Source organism: Microcebus murinus, chromosome 17 (assembly GCF_040939455.1).
Source record: "Microcebus murinus isolate Inina chromosome 17, M.murinus_Inina_mat1.0, whole genome shotgun sequence".
NCBI lineage: Eukaryota > Metazoa > Chordata > Mammalia > Primates > Cheirogaleidae > Microcebus > Microcebus murinus.
The window spans coordinates 24267501-24290234 of record NC_134120.1 but is presented as its reverse complement, the minus strand read 5'-3'; the positions used below and the strand labels follow the sequence as shown (position 1 = coordinate 24290234).

Genomic DNA, 22734 nt, shown 5'->3' with positions numbered 1-22734 from the left:
AGACAATTTTTCCAGACTTGGAGGTTGGATGGGGGGTGAGGGATGGTTTCAGGATGATTCAAGCACATTACATCTATTGTGCAGTGAAACCTCTCTACTAATGATAATATGTATTTACAGCCACTCCCCAGCACTAGCATCACCGCCTCAGCTCCACCTCAGATCATCAGGCATTAGATTATTCTCATAAGGAACAAGCAACCTAGATCCCTACATGCACAATTTACAATAGGGTTCAAGCTCCTGTGAGAATCTAATGCTGCCGCTGATCCAACAGAAGGCAGAGCGTATGCGGTGATGAGAGCAATGGGAGGAGGCTATAAATTCAGATGAAGCTTCCCTGACTTGCCCACTGCTCACCTCCTACTGTGCAGCCCAGTTCCTAACAAGCCACAAACCCATACTGGTCTCCCGCCTAAGAGTTAGGGACCATAGCACTAAATCATGACATTTTAAATAACGATGGGGAAAAATTGGATCTCTCAGGTTTTCAGAATGCAGAAAAAATTTTAGGTAAGTAGCACTGATTATAAGTACATAAGAGTATTTTACACATTCAACAAATTTCAATAAATCTAAGATGTTGTTTACTTAAAAATGCAACATTATTTTGTGTAACACTTAAAAGGAAAAACCTTTCAATTTTATTTATAAGCAGCATCCCAAAGTGGAAAAAAATTGTGTATATCAGAATCAATAAAATATTTAATAACAATTATCTTCACAAGTTAGCTATTACATGTCAAGCACTGTGTAAGACTTTAAACAGATTATGGACCTCACAGTAACCTGCAAGCTAAGTAAAAACAGTAACCGTCATTCATTAAATTGATGTTAATTGGAATTTTGTTGGTTACATAACTGAGTATAAACTGCTCTTTACTTGACCATCTATCTTTGGGATATTCTTAAAACTCCTAAATACTGAAAAATATCAGGTAAAGATTGGTCTCAGATAAATTCTTCCTAACCAGAATTTGATTGTTTACTAATACAATTAAAATATTATAATATGTTGAAATAAGATGTACTAGACTATAAACCAACTACGATGCTGGCCCTGCATCAATATACACAGAGATGAGCAGGCACTCCTGTGTTTCTTCACTTCATGCAAAGTCCTGAAGTTCTTTGTATGGAACCCAATTTCTTAAAGGCAGATTATCCCCTATCAACTGTGTAACTTTCTTTCTTACTTATCTAACTTCAATTAAGAGATGTGGGGAAGAGAGGTGGAATAGCTACTGAAATCATAAAGATACTAATATACCAACAACATTTGTGGGCATACAGTGTATTAGCTGAACACTAAACTAAAAGAATGACTTGGTGGTAAACCTGGCAGAAATCCTCATCAAATTTCCCTAATCACTTTTACAGTAAGTATCAGTAAAATTAATACACTAAAGACTTTCTTCATCTAAGAATCTAAGCTTTCAAAACTGAAGTTAAAATTTAAAAAATCTTGTGTACGATTTACAAATTATATACTTATGCACGTTTAAATTAACATTTTGCACTCTGGTTCAATCACCCAGACATTACATGTTCGTGTGAATTAATGTAATTTTTTTGTATTAAGGACATGTATATTTATTCACATATTCGCTATGGGGAGATACAAGTGAAGCAATGAGAACCAAGTTCAAGAAAACAACACCTACTTTGGGCAAAAGAGGGCTCATATCACAGAATCTGTTAAATCTTTAAACTACTTTTACTGTTTCTGCTACATTTGCATGATTTCCTGCCTCAGTTAAACAATTAATGTCAAAAGTAATAAACCGGCTTTACTCATTTATTATTTTTCCTGATCTTGCCTAGAGTGTATTTCTTCCACAAATCAAAAGGGGTAACAATCTAGGTTGTCACTGTGGAAAGAGACAACCTAGTGCTAAACACTGAGTAAATTAAAGGGGTTAATAAATTAATAAAATGGTATTAACAAAAAAAGTTACTTGAGTATCCAGCTCTTGATTACTGGTATAATCATGTAATACAGACTTCTATAGAATAACTTGTAACTATGCATCCATAATTATTTCTACTTACAACAGGATAATTCTTTCATTTTTATATATGACTTGAGACTAAAAATTTGTACTTGAAATAGCTCAGGAATGAAGAGCTAATTATTGCAGTAATAAAAAGAAAGTCTCCATAATTGTATGTTCTGTCTGAATACTCCATCATCACTACAAAAGTTGCTGGATGGGGAATAGAAAACAGGAAAACAACTACCTCCATAGCTTTTTACCTTCCCTCTACCACCCAAAAAAGGGTCTTTAGGAACCACGTTATCCTTAACAAATTACCAAAAGATTCAAATGAACAAATTAAGAAGCTTTCATTGGCTACAGAACTTACCCAAAAGCTACCCATACTTACCTTAAACGTTTTCTATGTACTTTACACACATTATTTAATTTATACTCACATCAACCCTACAACATGAATTAACATTACCATTGTTTTCAAAAAAGGAGGGAAGAAACCTGAGTAATTAAATAACTCAAAAGGTCATAGAGCTAATGTGATAAAAGCCATGATTTATAACTACTTCTGGCTAGCTTAAAAGCCTAAGTTCTTCAGGGTACACTTCTGTAGAATGATAGTTTAAATCAGTTGTTTCAGTCTTTTATAAGAGTGGAAACTTTTTTCAAAGAAATGCAAACTTTACTGAAAGACAAAAAATAGACTGAAGTATTTAATTATAAATGTTTAAATGTCATTTACTTATCATATCACTGAAAACAATGTGAATACTGATTAAACCAAAATTCTCAATTGATGATTAACAATGATACCTTTTATTTGCCTCACAATCTAATTTTTCCCTCTATATTTTGTTGCAAAATGTAGACAATCCTAAGAAACAAGTATTAACAGTTGGAAATCCAATTTTTTAAGTTGCTACATTTGCAAATACTAATAACTATCTCTTGAAAATGGGATATTTTTTAATAAAAATTGAGAAACGTAAAAAAAAAATAGGAAATTTGTTTCAAAAAGTAATGAACATTTGTATTCCCTCGTAATTAAGGCATAACTGGGCAATAATTAAATCTGGAGACAGTTTAACAGGGCCCTTAACTGGCTTAAACCTTCACTCTGTACAGAAAATGTTTTTCAATTTTATCTTATAGCAATAAAATAGTAACCATTCAAAAGCAAACTCTTTCAACAAATGTGTATCCTAGGATATCAGGCTTTCAAAACAGAGTATATCTAGATTCTAGGTACCTGAGCTGTACTTAGCTCTCAGTGGAGCTCACCGCACTGTCTATATGGTACTCTTATTTGTATAATTTTATAAGAATGTATACAACATAGCATTTTAAAAAATATACTAATGCTGAGTCTTCCTAATCAATAACACAATGTAAGTTCAAGCATTATGTCCAGAGATATCAGAAATAGCTTTAGTCCAAAGTCTTTCATGCTTATGAAATAAGGACAATTTAAATCACCCATTCTATTACAAAAGTTTGAGTAAAGCCTTGTAGAGCTGATATCTATACATTTATAGGAAACAAGCATACTTTTTGGGGGGCGACCTCAGAAAAAATTCCACCAATTTCCAAGTATCTATTCCAACTTCTCAGATATCTCAGTGAACATGCATTCTATCCCTTCCTCATTTTTGTATTACAGAAAATCTGAGACATTCATTAAAGCTAAAAAAAAAAAGCCATAAAGCACCTATACATATTCATCAGCTAGATTCTACAATTAATAATTATCTTATTTGGTTTATCATGTATCTACCCACCTAACCTTCCCTCTATCCATTAATCTATCTTATTTTTTGATATGTTAAAAATGAAGTAGCAGACAGTTCAACTCTAAACACTTAGCATGCATATTAATTAGAATTCACTGTTTACTTGTTTTTTTGAAGTTAAAATCCATGCAGCATGAAACACAAATCTTAATGGTACCATTTGAGATTTATCAAATGCATAAATTCTATGAGCTCTCAACCCTATCAAGATCATCACTCATGCCCCTTTCTCAGTCAATTTCTGCCATCCATTCCCCCATCCCTAGAGGCAACCACTAGTCTTGATTTTTTTCACCATAGGTTTAGTGTCTTCTGGAACATCATATAAATGGAATTAAACAGCATATATTCTTTTAGGTCACGTAGAGATCATGTATCTTTTTTAAAAATGTATTCTTAAGGATTTGTTTCATTGATACCACTATTCATGGAATTTTCTTAATATCACTTCAATTTGTTTGCTGCTAGTATTTAGAAAAATACAATTAACTTTTAAACATTAAACCTGTAAAGTACAGCCTTGTTAAATTTACTCATTTGCTCTAGTGGCTGTATTTATATATTCTTTAGGATTTCCTACATAAATCACGTCACCTACAAATAGAATTTTGAAACATTCTTTCAGATCTTTATACCATTTATATTTTGTTTTCCTGATTCACTACACTTGCTGGGTCTTCCACTAAATTAATGAACTGAAGACATAAGAGCAGACATTCTTGTCTTGTTTTTGATCTTAGGGAAAACACAATATTTCATCATTAAGTATATTCTTAACTGTCAGCTTTTCTTAAGTATTCCTTATCAGAGGAAGTATTTATATTCATCAATTGCTAGGAGTGATTATCATGAATGATGAATTCTGTCAAATGCTTTTGACCAGGTGAGGTGATGGTATGGCTTTTCTCCTTTGTTAATGCAATGAATTACATTAATTTTTTTTGAGACACAGTCTCAACTCTGTTGCCCGGGCTAGAGTGCCGTGGCATCAGCCTAGTTCAAAAAACCTCAAACTCCTGGGCTCAAGCAATCCTTCTGCCTCAGCCTCCCAAGTAACTGGGACTACAGGCACACGCCACCATGCCCAGCTAATTTTTTCTATATATTTTTAGTTGGCCAATTAATTTCTATTTTTAGTAGAGAAAGGGTCTGGCTATTGCCCAGTCTGGTCTCGAACTCCTGACCCTGCACGATCCTCCCATCTCAGCCTTCAAGAGTGCTAGGATTACAGGCATAAGCCACTGTGCCCTGCCTGAATTACATTAATTTTTTTTTTTTGAGACAGAGTCTCTCTTTGTTGCCCAGGCTAGAGTGAGTGCTATGGTGTCAGCATAGCTCAAAGGCAGCTCAAACTCCTGGGCTCAAGGAATCCTCCTGCCTCAGCCTCCCGAATAGCTGGGACTACAGGCATGAGTCACCACGTCGGCTAATTTTTTGTTTCATTTTTAGTTGACTGGCTAATTTTTTCTATTTTTAGTAGAGACAGGGTCTCGTTCTTGCTCAGGTTGGTCTCCAACTCCTGACCTTGAGCAATCCTCCTGCCTAGGCCTCCCAGAGTGCTAGGATTACAGGTGTGAGCCACCACGTCCGGCCTTACATTAATTTTTGAAAGTTTAAAAACTAACCTTGCGTTGTTAGGATAAACTCCATTCAATCATGATGCAGTCTCCTTTTTGCATACCACTAGACTGTATTTTAACACTTTTCCATCTATGTTCATGACATATTAATCTGTAACCCTTTCTTCTATTAGTGCCATCTTTGTCAGTTTTGGTATGAGGGTTACGTGGGCCTCATAAAGCAAGCACTTTTTTTCTGAGTTTCTATGAGGCTGGTACTATTTCTTGCCCAAATGTTTGAATTTACTAGTAAAACCACTTGGGCGCAGAGTTTTCTTTGTGGGAAAGATTTTGATTATGAATTCATCTATTTAATTATAGGATTATCCATATTTTCTGTTTCTTCTTGTAGTAGTTGAAGACAACCTAAATTTCCTCTAACATGTATTCATCAAATTTGATGGTGTAAAGTTTATAGTATTTGCTTATGATCCTTTTAACATCTATAGGACCTACTATGATAATCCTTCTTTCATTACTGATACAAGTACTCGGTGGTCATGGACTCTTCTCACTCTCTTTTTCTTAATTAGTCTAATAGGACTTTATCTTTCCAAACAATCAGCTTTTGGCTTTTTAAATTATCTCTATTGTCTCTTTTCTGGCCATTGATTTCTGCTCTTATTTTTATTATTTCTTCTTCTACTTATTTTTCATTTTATCTTTTTTTCCTCCTAGTTTCTTAGATGAAATCTTAGGTAATTTTTTTCTTTAAAGCTCTACATTTCTCACTAAACACAGATTTAGCTGTACCCACATATTTGATATGTTGTATTTTCACTATCATTTGATTTGAAATATATTCTAATTTACTTCGTGATTTTTTTCCCCTAAATAACCCATGAGTTAGAGAATTCTGTTGTTTAATTTCCAATTGTCAACAGATGTCTTATTGGTATTAGTTTCTAATTTATTCTATTAGTGGAAGAGAATATACCCTGTAGATTTCATCTTTTAAAATTTATTTGAGACTCATGTCCTGCAAAGTCTTTCTTGGCGAGGTTACCACAAACACATGAAAAGACATTTATACTTGTTACTTCAAATGATATAAGTCATCATATAAAAACTAGGGGGAATGGCCGGGCGCGGTGGCTCACGCCTGTAATCCTAGCTCTCTGGGAGGCCGAGGCGGGCGGATTGCTCAAGGTCAGGAGTTCAAAACCAGCCTGAGCAAGAGCGAGACCCCGTCTCTACTATAAATAGAAAAAAATTAATTGGCCAACTGATATGTATATAAAAAATTAGCCGGGCATGGTGGTGCATGCCTGTAGTCCCAGCTACTCAGGAGGCTGAGGCAGAAGGATCGCTCAAGCCCAGGAGTGTGAGGTTGCTGTGAGCTAGGCTGACGCCACGGCACTCACTCTAGCCTGCAAACAAACCGAGACTCTGTCTCAAAAAAAAAAAAAAAAAAAAAAAAAAAAACTAGGGGGAAAAACTATTTTAAGTTACTTACAGCATTTTCCATTATAAATATCTGTTCACTAACTCTGGACTTTCGCTTAATCTTCAATATAAATCTAACCTTCCTTCACCTCCCCAACATCCACTAGCCTAGCAAACTTGAGAGAAATTATATCCTCTTACATTAAGATAAAGCCATAAAGACAAGCAAAATTTTAAAAGAAAAAAGGCTGGGTGAAAGAGTTAGGAAGCAATCTCTTTATTTCAGTTCTAATGTTAATAATTTAGGCATTATCAGTGATCACAGTTTTGTAAGAGTCTCAAAAAGACCACTTCACATTGCTTCACATAATAACCCAAAGGCAGAATTAAAAGCTGGATTTTGGGAATAAAGACTAACCTAATCCCTTCAAGGAAAAATATAAGGATGGTAATAGAAGAAAACTCTTGTAATAACAGTTATAAAATAAAATAGTTTATTTGAAAATAAAGCATCACTAGATAATTTCACAGGTATCATGGTTAAATATTTTGTGTTTAGAAAAATGTTTTTGTTTTGTTAAAATAACACATATTCCAGGAAGATGGATGGAACATCTCTCTATTCTCCCCATATAGTCTTCCTGTCCCCAGCAACCACTGAATTTGGAATCCTAAATTTTCAAGAGGAGGATACAGACAACTCATGAAACAAGCTGGGCTTGGTGAGCGTCCTCCCCCACCATCCTATATCATTGCTTTCCAACAAGCTTTTCTCAAACAGCTTTCATCCTTTCTGCACAAAATCTCAAAAAGATCTCAATCTTTTCCAGTCATTTCCAGATATATGTATTAAATTAAAAATTCAGCCTGATCTAAGCCAAAACCCTATTATCTCATTTAATTTTACTCACTCCTCCTCCTCTAGGACTCTGCAGCTATTTTTTTAAAGGCCTCTCCAGGTTCTGGAATAGCAGGAAGAGGAACAAGCTTATGTGGCTGACTAGACTGTAATATGATGTGGCAATAACATGGAGGTAGGGCCCTGTGGCAGTCAGAAGCCCAATACTGACTCTTACCTACAGTTAGTTCCTGACGCAGGAACTACTCAGGCTGGTCTGCCTGAATCACTGTGACCCTCTGACCAAGTTGGGCCTCTTGATCCTTTCAAGACAAGACAGCTTCAACTATCTTACTTTACTCAGTCCACAGGAGAATTCTTGCATCTTTGACCCACAGAACTCTGCAAGTGCTGGCCATTCCCGTAGTGCCCTTTCTTCATTCTACTGACACAGAGGCAGCTCCAGCTGATATCTCACTTTTTAGACTTTTTTGGATAGAAGTCAGGTACCAGTCTATTCATCTCTCAAACCTCAGCAGACACATGTCAAACTGAGAAGTTCTTGTGAAGTCCTTCAAATCGGACTTTAAAAGGGGAAATGCCATATCATATACTATTCTCTCCAAAGAAGTTCTCACTATGGGGTCCTTCTCCTGAGCTTACTAGATTTATACAGTCTAGAGGACAGTGATTGGTTTAACTGTAGCTATGCTTGCCTCAGGGAATCCTTTCTGCAAATCCCCCAAGAAAGGGGTAGAATCTCAATTTTGAATGTAGGTTAATTGTAATCTATTGTTCTCAGATTTGGAGTCTCTGAATAAATACCAGAAGAGTTCCCATTTTAACATTCTGCTACAGTTCTGCTTCCAGGTAAGATATAAGCCGAACACTTCTGCTGCAACAACTAGAGGGAAAAGGGGGGGGGAGGGGCACAACCTGTTTGAAGACAATGGACAGCTATCAAAGTAATGACATCCTGATGAACTAAAGACGTAGAAAAGAAAGAAGCTTTCTAGGTGAAAGGACAACTGTCCCATCATTTTCTCCCCTCGGGTCATTTGCAAATTCTAGGTACAGTAGGCTGAGGATCAGGCATGGTCTGAGAAAAGAAACTCAGTTACTGAGGAAAAGCAGCACAGCAGAACTTTTGACACTCACAAGAGCATCCTCCCCCCAAATGCTTATCAGATATTAAAGCTGAGGCTAAAGAGCTAACCTCATACTACAAAAGAGTAGAAGTAAATCTCCCACAGTGTTTAAGGGAATGTCAATCGAAATCCCAGGAGAGCCCTGATTGCTGCAAAGGTAGAAACCAGTGGTAGACTAAGTCATACTAAAATGGCAATCCAGCTCAATCCCTGTATAGATTAAGGTGATCAATTTCTCTCACTATCTATCTGACATGGGTAGGTAGGTAGGTATGGTCAAATACTGTTCTGGGGAATCCATCAATTGAAGCATGCTTTTGTATATGACTTTTATGTAATGTAGAAATTTACAGCATACGATCAAAATTACATGACATGTATAAGGCAGGAAAATGTGAGTGATAAAAGAACGAACAGACAATAATAGAAGTAGACCTTTAGATGATCCAGATATTAGAGACGACAGAGACTTTAAAGTAACTATTATAAATATATTAAGAAAAAGAGATAAAATGTATTATTTCAAGAGATTTGGGATCTATAATATCAAAGGAATATACTGAAACTGAAAAATATAATACTTGAAATTAAGAACTTATTACATGGTTTTAACAGCAGACTGGATACAGCACAAAAACAGGAAAAGTAAACTGAAAAGTCAATAGAAAATATACAAACTGATAAAAAAAAAAGAATGCAAAGAACAGAGCATAAATGACATCTTAATTTTAAATTAAAGAAGACTTAAAGCAAGACGGTAAGATATCCTGAACTGTTGTTTTACTATTATTTTATCTCCCCACAACCCATGTTACCAGCGATGTTACCTTCTCCTAATTCTTCCTTTTTTCTACCAAACTCAACTCAGGCATCAATATTTCTCCAGAAGGAAATTTTCCTCTGTACATAGCTCCCTGAGCATACTTTTTTCACCTACCACACCTTATGAAATTATCTCTTTAAGTTTACCTGTCTTACTAGAAAGTAAGCACCTTAAGGACAAAGACTACATTTTAACTCCAGTGAGGAAGAACATAAAAGCATGTAGTGGGCATTTAATAAATGTTTACTGAACTGAGATGCCATGTATTACACAATAAAAAATTAAGTATAGCCTGACTACTTCTTAGCCAATTTACCAGCAAGTTTTGTCAGTTCTACTTCTAAAACACATGCTAAATCCATTCACTTCGTGTACTAGCACAGCCACCATGCCAGTCAAGACTCTGTCACCTTGAATTTAGATTCCTGTGACAGCCTCCTGATTTCCCTGCTTCCATAGACCCTACTGCACACATACTGCTATCCCGTCGTTATTTGTCTTCAGCAGCCAGAATGACCTTTGTAAAATGTAAATTTTAAAAAATCCTTTAAAAAAATGGACTTAAAAAATCCATTTATAAATAATTATTTGCTTCCCCTTGTACTTAGACTAACATCCAAACTCTTACAGTGCCCTACGATGCCCTACATAAGTGAACCCATTCCAAGTTTTGTACTCCATCTGCACTGCATTCCTTTTAAATCCTCCAGTGCAAGAAGCTACTTCCCACCTCAGTCTTTACACTGGCTCCTTTCTTTGCCTCGAAGACTCTCCCCTCATCTAGCTGCTGCTTCTTGGAGCTCAGTTCAAGTGTCACAACCAAAGCCAAAGCAGATTTTTTATTCCTCAGTCAGTATCACTGCACTTGTTGTCTTCTTAGCACTCATTACCATCTCAAGTTATATTATTTTGCTCATTTGTTTACTGTATCTATCCCTTAAAAAGACAGGAACTTTGTGTTTTGTTCATCATTTTCCCCCATGTATCTACAAATAGTACCTCACATACATCAGGCACTCAATAAGCATCTGTAAAACAAAAGAATACACCAAGAAAAGTAACCCTTATTTAAGATTTACATGAAACAAATAAGGAAAAACAGTCTACCAAACAAGGCAGGAAACATTCTACTGTTAGTATTTGCAAATGGACAGGCTGGTGTTACTAGGATCTATTATTATTTGAGTGTATTTCTCAAAAGTTCACTGGAAACAAGTAGAATGGTTTCACATGCCATATACCAGTCCACACGTACGACTTTGCAAACACTCATTTTAGAGAATTCTCTATTTTTGACACTCCCCCAAAAACCTATAATGTACACAAAAAAGTAGTAAAACATTTTTAAAAACCACCTGTCACTTTATTAAAAACCAATACTTCTGGCAATGTTACTTACCTATAAATGATTAAATTTATACCCAGAAAACTTCAACCTCTTAAGCAACAGGTCCTTCCAATATGAGGTGGGTCTTGGAGCAGGTGCTGACTACTACCTACAACACTTAAGAAGCTGCCTCATACACTGTTCTTTCTTAGAAGTAATACTGCAACTCAAATAAAAACTATCTAAAATTCATTAAAAAGTTAGCAGCCTCTTTTAATTTCTCACTGATGGAAGTTTTGACCAATGGAGGAGAACACTGTCAGTCACTACCATCCTAGTGATAGAAAAAGCTTTAACTCTTTATTCAAATATCATTAAACTGCAGAAAAGAGGATAACACAAATTTAGGCAATGCAGATAAAGCAATAAATCTAAGTATCTTATTTTGCTTAAGCCTTCTCACTGCTCAAGAAAATGAGTAAAATAAACATGTCAACTAGTAAAACAAAATGTATACAACAGGTTAAAAACATTCATATTTTAATCATCACTATTTGCAGGTGACTTGAACACGAATTCAATAACTTTCTTTCAGATTCCCTTACACAATTTCCAAAAGTATGATCATCAAACTCAGGATCTAAGGACACTTACCTTGGTATGGTAACACATTTAGTATTACAGTTTTGAGTGGTGATGGCTTTCTCAAGCTCATCTAATCGTCCTGTTTTCTTTAGCTTCTTCACCAGACTTTTCACTGCTTTCTCACACCACTTTTCTTCTTGCCCATTCTGCTCTCCTCCACCTGCTCCTCCAGACCCGCCTGCTGACTTCTTCCATCCCAGCAGTCTCTTCACAACTGGTGGAGTGAATGGCAAGATGGACGACATGTTCTTACCAAAGGCAGCAAGCCACACCAGGAAAACAGCCTCCTGTGCCAAACCTAGCAAAGACAGTGAAAGGATAATGCACAGACCAACTTTAACATCAAGTAATAATTTCAACATATTATAGAAAACAAACTATAAAATGATACAGAAATTCAAAGTATTACTTTCAACAACAGACTTTCTTTTCCACCCATGAAGTCTTTTCCACCCATGAAAAGGTTATCGTTACTAACTTAAATTATAGAAATTATAATAGAAATTATAGAAATTATAAATTACAGAAACAAACTCTTCTAAAAATAAAACTATAAGTACTCCCAGTCTCGTTGGCAAATATAATTTTGCAAGTAAAATTTTTAGCACCACTTTGAATGTTTCATTACCAATACTACGCTATTTTAAACTCTTAATATTGTCAATAATTAAAATACTTTCACAAAAAGAAAGTTTTCCTCACTTTCTAGGTTTTTTTTTTTTTTTTTTTGAGACAGAGTCTCACTTTGTTGCCCAGGCTAGAGTGAGTGCCGTGGCGTCAGCCTAGCTCACAGCAACCTCAAACTCCTGGGCTCAAGCGATCCTCCTGCCTCAGCCTCCCGAGTAGCTGGGACTACAGGCATGCGCCACTATGCCCGGCTAAGTTTTTATATATATATCAGTTGGCCAATTAATTTCTTTCTATTTATAGTAGAGACGGGGTCTCGCTCTTGCTCAGGCTGGTTTTGAACTCCTGACCTTGAGCAATCCGCCCGCCTCGGCCTCCCAAGAGCTAGGATTACAGGCGTGAGCCACAGCGCCCGGCCACTTTCTAGGTTTTAATCTATTCTCAAAAGACTTAATACATAAAAAATTAACAAGCACGCGCCCTCCAAAGTTTTAAAATTTCATAACTAAGTATCAAAAACAAAATCTTAAATTATAAAAAGGGACAATGCATTAAGTATAAAGTAAACAAGAATAAAGAAATAAAATAAATAGAGTCTGTGGGGAAAAGGTTTGGTTCACTTTCACTTGCCCTTGAGAGGATCTTTAATTCAGTCTCTTTTTTTAACATATATTGTTATCTAAGTAACAATATGCATGGTGAGTAAAGTCCAATATAGTTTCTCTTCCCACAACGAGGTACAATTCTTTAAAATCTTTTCACTTTTATTTTATTTTTGGTATTTATACCCCAAAGTCACAGGCTTATAATAGTAACCTTTGAAATATCAAATTTAGGTATTATCTTTTGATTTCCCTATGGAAAATGAGGATTTAGTTCCCTTACATCACTTACTTCTTTTCCTCCAATTGTGAAAATCTCCCAATTAATTGTGTATATAGTTACCTGATGAGATCAGTAAACTACTATGTATTTTTTTGGCATAGCATTTTGTTTTCCCCAGAGTTAACTGTCTTACTTTTTCATTTGCTTAGCTTTCTATATACCTACCACAAATTTTCCCCACCCTCCCCACCAGTCCCACAATTAAATTTTCCACACAACATCAGAAATCGAATAGTTCTCTTCTATTGATGGAGCCCTTGAATTCTAACGCCCTTTATCCTCCAACTCCAGACTGAACTAACAATACATTACTCTTTTGACCTGTTCCATTACTGGTGTCCTGGGAACTTCCTTCACCTTTCTCTGAGCTGAAGCTTCTATTTCTTAATACCTAGTCTTCACCTTGATTGGTTCACTGAATCTATTATTTCAATGAAGTATGTTGTTCCTGAGAAAGATCTGAAGTCATCTTTACTTGATCTCACTGATAGTATAGTCTGACTTAGTACAGAAGACTATGTTGGAAATCATTTTCACACGTGTTAATTTTTCAAACAGCTGTTTCTTCCACTTATTAAAATGATTAAAATGTGGTTCTATCATAATTTTTCTTAAAACAAAAAGAGCAAGTCCTCAATATTGCCATTTCACCTCTATATAATTCAGTATCCACCTATTAAAAATACAGAGACTTTCTTTCCTAATCATTATCATACCTTGGAATCACCTATAACCCCAGTCATATTCATATTTACCTGTCTGATTCAAAAAATTTCATTTTACAATTGGTTTCAGTAGGGATCCAACACAAGGTTGACATTTCATTTGGATATTATGTCTCCTAAGTCTTTTTTAATCTAGAGCAGTTCATTACAACAATTCAGAAGAAAAGGTCTGCCATTCTATAGATGACCTTACATTCTAGAACCGTGTTTTTTGTAGGATCATTAACTTCTTCCTCTATCCTATAAATGGAGGTTAGCTCTACATATTTAGATTTGTTTTCAACTATCAACAATTGATGGCATCTGGTTCGTATTCAGGAGGCCCACAATGTTTTACTGTCCACTTCAGCAAAGCTAAGATTCATTAGTTGATAATATATAGCATGAGTTTATACAATGTAAACTTCTTCCATTGTATTTTCATCCATTAATGATCACTGCTTGAATCTATTATTTTATTAGGGTTGTTTTCCAGTTCTATTGCACCTACATTTATTTGCTATAAAACTTTTCCTCACCAACTTGAGCTGTCTATCCTAAAAAACAGTTCATTTAAGCAAAGTCAGGTTAAATGCTTAAGACTTTCATTTTGTTAATTTTCAGAATAAGAAATCGATGCCCTACTTCCAATGATACCTAAATAAGGTCTGAGGGGAGGGAGTTCGGTGATGTTATTTAGGAGCTAATGGGTTTTTAATATATTCAATGTGTTTCAATCAATTGTAGTAAAAATTTTCAATCAATTACAGTAAAAAATTTTACTGCCCTTTTTGATAATAAAAACTTTGGCCAATGGGAAGTCTTTTAAATTTGATCTTTTGATAGCCAGTACTCTGATAGCTTCCTTGTTTTCTAGTACACCAAAATATTACAAGTTCATCTTATATATTTCCTACTCCCAGATCTAAATAGCTATGATTCTAAAGAACCCTGCTTGTTGCTTCTTAGTGAAGCATGCAGAAACCACAATTTCGGTATCAAGTGTGCTCAGTGCTACAGTTTTCACTGCTTCATAGCTTTTTCAGCAGAGCTAGGATATATAGTTGAACCTTGAACAACACAAATTTGAACTGTGAGGGTTACTTATATGTGAATTTTTTTCAACCAAAGGCTGACTTTTCCTATATGCAGGTTCTGCAGGGCTGACTACAGTACTTGAGTACGTGAGGATTTGGAGTAAGTGGGGATCCTGCAACCAATCCTCCATGTACACTGAGGGACCACTGTATGGTCTCTGAAGAAAAAAAAAACAAGATAACATGACCTTCATCGATTCATTCCTTAATTCCAGGGGATTTACTTTATGTCTGTATTCATTTCCTGATTCTGCTACAAGTTATCACAAACTTGACAACTTAAACAACAGAAACTTATCCTTTCACAGTTTGAGGCCACAAGTCCAAAATAAAATACTGACAGAGCCCACATCCTCTCCTCCTATGGGAGAAGGCTCTTTGCCTCCTCTGGCTTCTGGCAACTGCCAGCATTCCTTGGCTTCCCTTAGCTGTGGCTGCATCACTCCAATCTCTGCTTCCATCTTCACATTACCGTCTCTTCTCTGTCTCTTCTCTGTGTGTCCTCTATAAGGACACCTGTCATTGGATGTAGGACCCACCAAGATCATCCAGAATGATTTCATCTAAGATTCTCAACTTAATCACATATTCAAGAACACTTATTTCAAATAAATTCACATGTTCTGGGAATTAGGACATGGACTTATCTTTGGGGAGGGCACTATTCATGCCACTACAAAGTGATTTATTCTTGTTTCCTTTTCTCTAACACTAAAAATCTTGGTTTTGTACAAATAAAGTATGGTGGTTTATGTGCATTATCCTACAATGTATACAAAATAGCTTCAAACAGTATTAATATTACTTCTAATACTAAGATTACTGAATAAAGTTTAAAACTTCCTTGCAGCTCTGGCCATTAACGATGGACAATCAAAATACTGTGCTATAAAGCCACCTGAAATACGTTTTCTCTGTATGGTCATCACCCACACGGGATATAATTAGGTCAGTTCATTTCTGTCTTCAATTTTTATGGGTTTTCCATTTTGATTAAATTCTGTTGATTATATAAAACACTTATAAATGTATCCCAAAGTCAAACTATATAATAAGGTACACTATATTCAGAAGCCTCCTCTCTCTGTACCCCATGTCATCTATCCCCCTTAGGAACCATTTTTATTAAGCTTTTTTGTCTATTCAGTATTATTTTAAAAATACAAACACATATACATATATCTATCCACATTCCACCACCTTATTCCTACACAAAATTAGCGTGTTCCACAAAATGTTGTGTACCTTGATTTTTTTTTTTTCATTTAACTTTATTTCCTACAGGTCATTCCTTACCAGTTCACACTGAATTCAAAAAAGCACTGCCTCAGTCTTCTAGAATCCACTGTTGATACTGTAAGGTCAATATAACTTTTACTCCTAATCCTTTAATTAGGATTAATTTTTTTTCTCTCCAGAGCTTTTATTATCTTCATTATCTGTGGTTCTGAAATTTCATTAAATGTTGTAAAAGTGGGTGTTCACCTTTTTTTTTTTAGCCTACTGTTTCTGGGTACTTAATGGATCCTTAAATTCTGACATTTGATTTCAGCTTTTCTAATACTCTGTCAGTTAACACATTTCTGTGATTAAAATTCCAAAATATGAACAACTTCTCTTCTACTGTTACTTCCTTTCCCTTTCCTTCAGATCTTATGCTTTTCTTTCCTGTGCTTTCACTTTAGTAAGATAGGGGGAAAAAAGAAATATATGTGGTTCAATCTGCCATAATTAACAAAGTCTCCGAGAACATTCTTTTTAGATAGAAAGAGGTCTGAGGTTGTTACATTAAGAAAAAAAAACCGAAATATTAAAAATGTAGTTTTAAAGTATATCTTTATGAAAACAATGACAATGCTTACACTTTCATTAGTTTGGTCCCATCAGACAATACAAATATTCAATATATTTTACATATAAATTTAATGTTTAAGAAAATCCTAAGATAAAAATTATTTAAATTTATGTGCACTGAAATAATTTCCAAAGAACTAGCTAATTTTCATAAATTACATATTAAGATTCCTTTCTAATCTACACAAACTACATCCCCACTCTAATATCTCTGTAATGCCAATAGTTTAGTTTTAAAAAACATATTTGTTAGGCATACACCACTATGCTAAACCTCAGAGAAGGGAGGAATGAATAATAAAAAAAAAAAAACACCTTTTCTCAGGATGGTCAAAGACTAGTGAAGAAGACTGCTATGATTAAAATACACATGACAAATAACCTAAGAGAAATTGTAATGAGAATTACAGGTACACAAAGAAACAACACCTAACTTTGCCTTAGGTGTCAATGAAGGTTTTCCTTAGGAAACATTTGTGCTTTCTGTAAGGCAGCTTTTGTCATTTATTCATTCCTTCTTGCATTCAACAATTTTTTTTTTTTGCATTTCTCGCATGCCTGTATTTACCTGTTTGCTCTCAAATCCATTCTGTGTTATTTATCTTTAAACTATACTTTTGAGTTTTGGGCTGGGAAGAGTGGGAAGAAGAGAAATCCTTTGTAGCAAGGGACTAACAGTGAGGGATAGGGAAGGAGGATGAAATTTCTAAGGGTAGAGAAATCAACTATCAGAGAATTATAATACATGGAAAGAATAGATATTGGAGAGACAGAATGGACAGAGTCTGACAATAAAGAAAAAGTTATGAATGATATGTTCTTGCTTAAACAAGTAGTTCAATGAAAACACAACTGGGCAAAGTATGAAACGCTAGAGGAACTTAAGTGTCATTTTAGTCAAGTTAAATGTGATGTGTCTATGAAACTTTCAGAAAGAGGGATGCAGTAAGAAGGTGGAAACAAAGGTCTGAAGCCCAGCAGAAAGATCCAATGTTTGACTGGTAACAGAATTCTGGTATATGGGGTAAGAGAATTCAGGTAGAGCCAAGTTCAGAAGGCAAAAGGCCTAAGAAATACAAATGAAGGAATTGCCAGAGAGATTGAGGGGTGGGGGGTAAGTGATTAGGGAGAAAGAAAGGTATCATGAATGCAAAGGACAACATAATAAGATAATACCGGTACAACTTTTAAGTGCCAAAGGTGGGATTTGAATCAAACAGTATGATGCCAGGGAACAAGTTCTTAATCATGACAATATACTACATTGCACACAACAATTTGGTGCTAATCTATAGACCTAAAAAGACTCACCAATAAAGCCTGTGCTCCTTATACAATCAACAAAGCTATCTGTGCCTGACCAGTAGTAAGTCCATTCAACAGAATTAGAATGAAGCATTTGGCACCAATGCCTTTCTCTGTTCAACTATTGACACATTTAACTAGGATCCCAATCTTCACCTTTTACCTTCTTTGATTCAAATTATCTTTCTAAAACACATATCCCATATCACCCCACTACTAAAAAATCCTTCAATATTTTCAAGAAATAACAGGAAAATGACTTAATATTCTTAATATATGAAGAACACATACACAGTGTAATGCTTAAGAGAACAGATTCTGAAGCCAGTCAGCCAGGTTCAAATACCAGGGATGCCACTTACTAGCTGCATGAATGTAGACAAACCCCAGTTTTCTCAGCTGTAAAATGGTGATATTAATAATAGTACCTATCATAAAGCTAATACAACCTCTATAAAAATGTAATGAGCTACATATGTAATTTAAATTTTCTAGTGGCTACATTTTAAATAATAAAAAAGCAGGGCACAGTAGCTCACACCTATAATCCTAGTAACTTTGGGAGGACTAGGCAGGAGGATTGCTTGAGGCCAGAAGTTCAAGACCAGCCTGGGCAACAGAGCAAGACCCTGTCTCTAAAAAAAAAAAAAAAAAAAAGACAAATTAGCTAGGCTTGGTGGCCTCTTGCCTATTGTCCCAGCTACTTGGGAGGCTGAAGCAGGAGGATTACTTAAGCCCAGGAGTTAGAGGCTGCAGTGAGCTATGATAGCATCACTACACTCCAGCCTGGGCAAGACCAGTCTCTCTTTAAAATAAATAAATGAATAAATAAAGTAACAATTTAATGATATACTTTATTCAACCAATATCTGAAATATTATCCTTTCAACATGGAATTGATATTAAAAATATTTAATGATTATGTTTTTCCATACTAAGCCTTCAAAATCTGAGTATTTTAGACATACAGGACAACTCAACTGAGACTAGCCACATTTCAAGTACTCAACCACCACCCAAGGATAATGCCTACCATATTGAATGGTCCAGCCCTAACTTCAAAAGTCCTGCCTCACTCTCCCTAACATATATTATTGGTATAAAATTGTTCATAAATTCCTCTTACTCCGTTTAATGACTGTAAGATCTGTAGAGATGCACTATTTTTCATTCCTAATATTTATAATTTGTATTCTCTCTCCTCCTTTCCTTCCCCTTTTGATTAGTGCTAAGAGGTTATTAATTACATTAATCTTTTTAAAGAACCAACTCTTTTTTTAAATTTGACTTTCTCTACTGTATTACTTCCTATTCACTAAATTGTGGTCTTGTCTTTACTATTCCCTTACTTTTATCTATGGTTCATTTGATATTCTTTTTCTACCTCCTTAAGAAACTCTAATACACAGATTTAAAGCTATAAATTTCATCCTAGCATTACACTAGCCATCATTCCAGTTCATTATAGTTCATCTTCATTTTCAAATAGTTCAAAATAGTCTCTAAGTTCCATCATTTCTTCTTTAAGCCATAGTTTATTTATAATATTTAATTTCCAGGCAGTTGGGGATCTTCTAGTCACCCTTTGTTAATTTCTATTTATTATAATACAGTCAAAGACCACACTCAATTATTAAAATCCAGTGAATTTTGTTGAGGCTTTATTTATGGCCTAGCATATGGTAAAATCTGGTACAACTTCCACGTATAAGGAAAAAGGTTAATTCTATCATTAATGTTTTCAATGTTCTATGTGTGATAATTAGATCAAGTCAGTTGTGATTGTACATATCCTCTATATACGTGTTTCCACCACGACTGTGTATTTGTCTATTTTAATGCAAAATTTTAAAAAACTGATTTATAGGTGTTCAAGCTATGTTTTACTGAGTACATATTTAGGATTGTGATATCTGGTGGATCAATCCCTTTACATTATAAAATGTAGTTCCCTTTTTATACTAATGCTTAGTGTATCAAAATCTACTTTGCCTGATTAGCATAGCTACAAATCCTTTCTTTCAGTTAACTTTCTGATGGTATAACTTTTCCCACTATTTCTCTCAACCTTGGTGGGTACTTACATTTAAGGTGTTTCTTGTAAGAAGCAAATAGTTGAAGGATTATTATTTGTCCTGTCTGATAATTCTGCCATTTATTTAGAATATTGAGTCCATTTCTATTTAATATAATTACTAATTTCACCACCTATTTTATGATACCTTTTTCTTTGTTGCCTTCTTTTGAATTTATCATACTCTATTATTTCAATTTTTCTCTCTATTCATTTGTTATATATTCTTTTACTTTTAGTGGTTACCCTAGATAGTTCCTTATTCATCCTTTACTTATTACCATCTCATACATATACTTTTACTACTTCCTCCATAATGCCAGAATTACAGAACACTACTAAGTAGTGTTTTGTTATAAACAAGACTACCTCTGGTTTGTCCCTGTTCCAAGGGACATGTGAAAGGCTAGCTGGCAAGTAGATCTTTATCTTCTAGATTCCTAGATACTGTAAGAATTGCTTTGTTTTAAAAATATCTTAGCTCTTTAGCCTATGCAGCTTTAGAATTTGGCAAATGTCTAGAGAAGGAAGAAACTGGGTGTGTTGAAAATCTTCAGTGTGTATTCACCACTTCCTCAAAGGCTTTCAACTCTCACCTATTGTTCTCAAGTCCCCTCCCCTAGAAAATCTTTATCTCAACACTACAGAACTAGAAGAAATCCCAATCTTCTTTTCTAAAATTTTGGTTTATCTCTTCCGCCCAGCTGAACTATGGAATTTAGCAAATATATTGAGGGGGTCCTTTCTTTGTGTTTAAAGGTCTTTCACTTCTCCAAGTTGCCACTCAGCCTCCAGCCCAAAGGCCTCCCTCCTCTAGTCTGTGTCCATGAAACTACACCTCATCCTCAGCTGCAGACCCTCTCAGCTCACTAGTAAAAGGTATTTCCCCCAGATCCAAAATTTTACTTTATTTAATCATTTTTACTCCACAGTTCTCTTATTTCTAAATATATGAATTTTGTAAGTTACTTACCTTTTCTAGTAAAGACTCTTGTATTACAGAGAACTACTCCATTGTAGCCAAAAAAAAAAAAAAAAATCCTCATTCTCTTTCAATGGTAAATTTCCCCCCGAATCTATGAGTTCAAATTAATGTGGATGGCTTTAATTCCAAAATAAGAGACAAAATCACTTACAACTTGAAAATAGAACTAGAGAGTTAAGATTTGAGAAAAAGGAAAAGATTTAGAAACCCAGCTCTGAGAAATACTACAGAAAATCAACAAGGGTGAAACAACAGAAATTTTATCAGGTATATAGTATTATCAGTCTATATATTAAAAAGGATCTCCTAGGAAGAATTCCACTTCTGATTAGGATGTAGAAAGTCACAGCAGACCACTGCCTTCATCCTAACAATCAAAACTAGCCAGGATAAGCTATAAATTTAAGGTTTTTCTGAACTATCAGAAAGCTAAGGATGCAAAGTAACCTAAGTAGAACTAATTTCCAAAAGTGTTGAGCCTTGATAGAAGAGAGGCCCACAGATAGTCTCCTTCCTGGTGGAGTAGCTAAAGAGGAAAAATCTTGCCATAGGTGAGAGTAAGAAAAAAACCAGGTTAAATTGTAATGAATTTTAACAGTAACATGTACAGTGACATGACATATTAGAATTCCAAGGATCTTATAGAGCAAATCTGCATCCACCCAATGACTCATTCTGTAGGTCTTAAAGTGCTTGCCAAAGTATTAATATGTCAAAGGTTGGGGAACAGGGCTGGGAAGCTAAAGCAGATCTAAGAAGCTGAAGATCTCCCTCAAACGCAAGGAATCTACCCTCTGCAGGGGTAGAACTGCCACTAGGCAGGAGAAGCAAGAGAAAACAATCCAAGAAATTCCAGACATTCAGCTGTCAAGGGCTGAGGGTGGGACTAGAAATATGAGAGAGACTTCCACCCAGATATTCTGGATATTGAACTACCAAGGCTGAAGGGCAGAAATGCTAAGAGAAACTTCTAGACGGTATTACTAGCAGAAGAAGATCTCACCAGGCACAATAGCCTGGGGCAGGACTGACTGGAGAGGCAAAAACAAAAAACCTCCAAAATGACCAAGAAACTGACAGCTGTGCTATACAGAAATCTCCCATAGTTCAGAAAGCTGGTGATTCAGATACAAAACAAAAAAGAGATATCCAAAATTGCTGTCAGACAACACACCTTGCAAAAAAAACATTTTACTTTTTTCTCAAAACACTTGAACTACATCAAACTAAAGTTGCAAAGCCCAGGACTAGCTCAACTACACATCCTACATCATATTGACTTAGGCCCACAATGACTGACTCAAGAAATGATGGGCCATTTCTCTAGGAAAATAATATTTATATCAATCTCTATTGTTTTATATAAATGTTCACCATCCAATCAAAAATTATGATAGGGCCGGGCACAGTGGCTCACGCCTGTAATCCTAGCACTCTGGGAGGCTGAGATGGGCGGATCGCTCAAGGTCAGGAGTTCGAAACCAGCCTGAGCAAGGGCAAGACCCCATCTCTACTATAAATAGAAAGAAATTAATTGGCCAACTAATATATATAGAAAAAATTAGCCAGGCATGGTGGCGCATGCCTGTAGTCCCAGCTACTCAGGAGGCTGAGGCAGGATTGCTTGAGCCCA

At 35.4% G+C, this 22734-nt stretch overlaps 1 protein-coding gene across 1 annotated transcript in view; it reads right to left on the bottom strand.

The window, feature by feature from the left end:
• SMAD2 (SMAD family member 2) overlaps window positions 1-22734 on the bottom strand; it is an 81779-nt gene that overhangs the window by 30914 nt on the left and 28131 nt on the right. The window contains exon 3 of the mRNA XM_012745346.2: window positions 11580-11868. Coding sequence (XP_012600800.1) covers window positions 11580-11815 — 236 coding nt within the window. The 5' untranslated portion in view covers window positions 11816-11868. The remainder of the gene's footprint in view (window positions 1-11579; window positions 11869-22734) is intronic.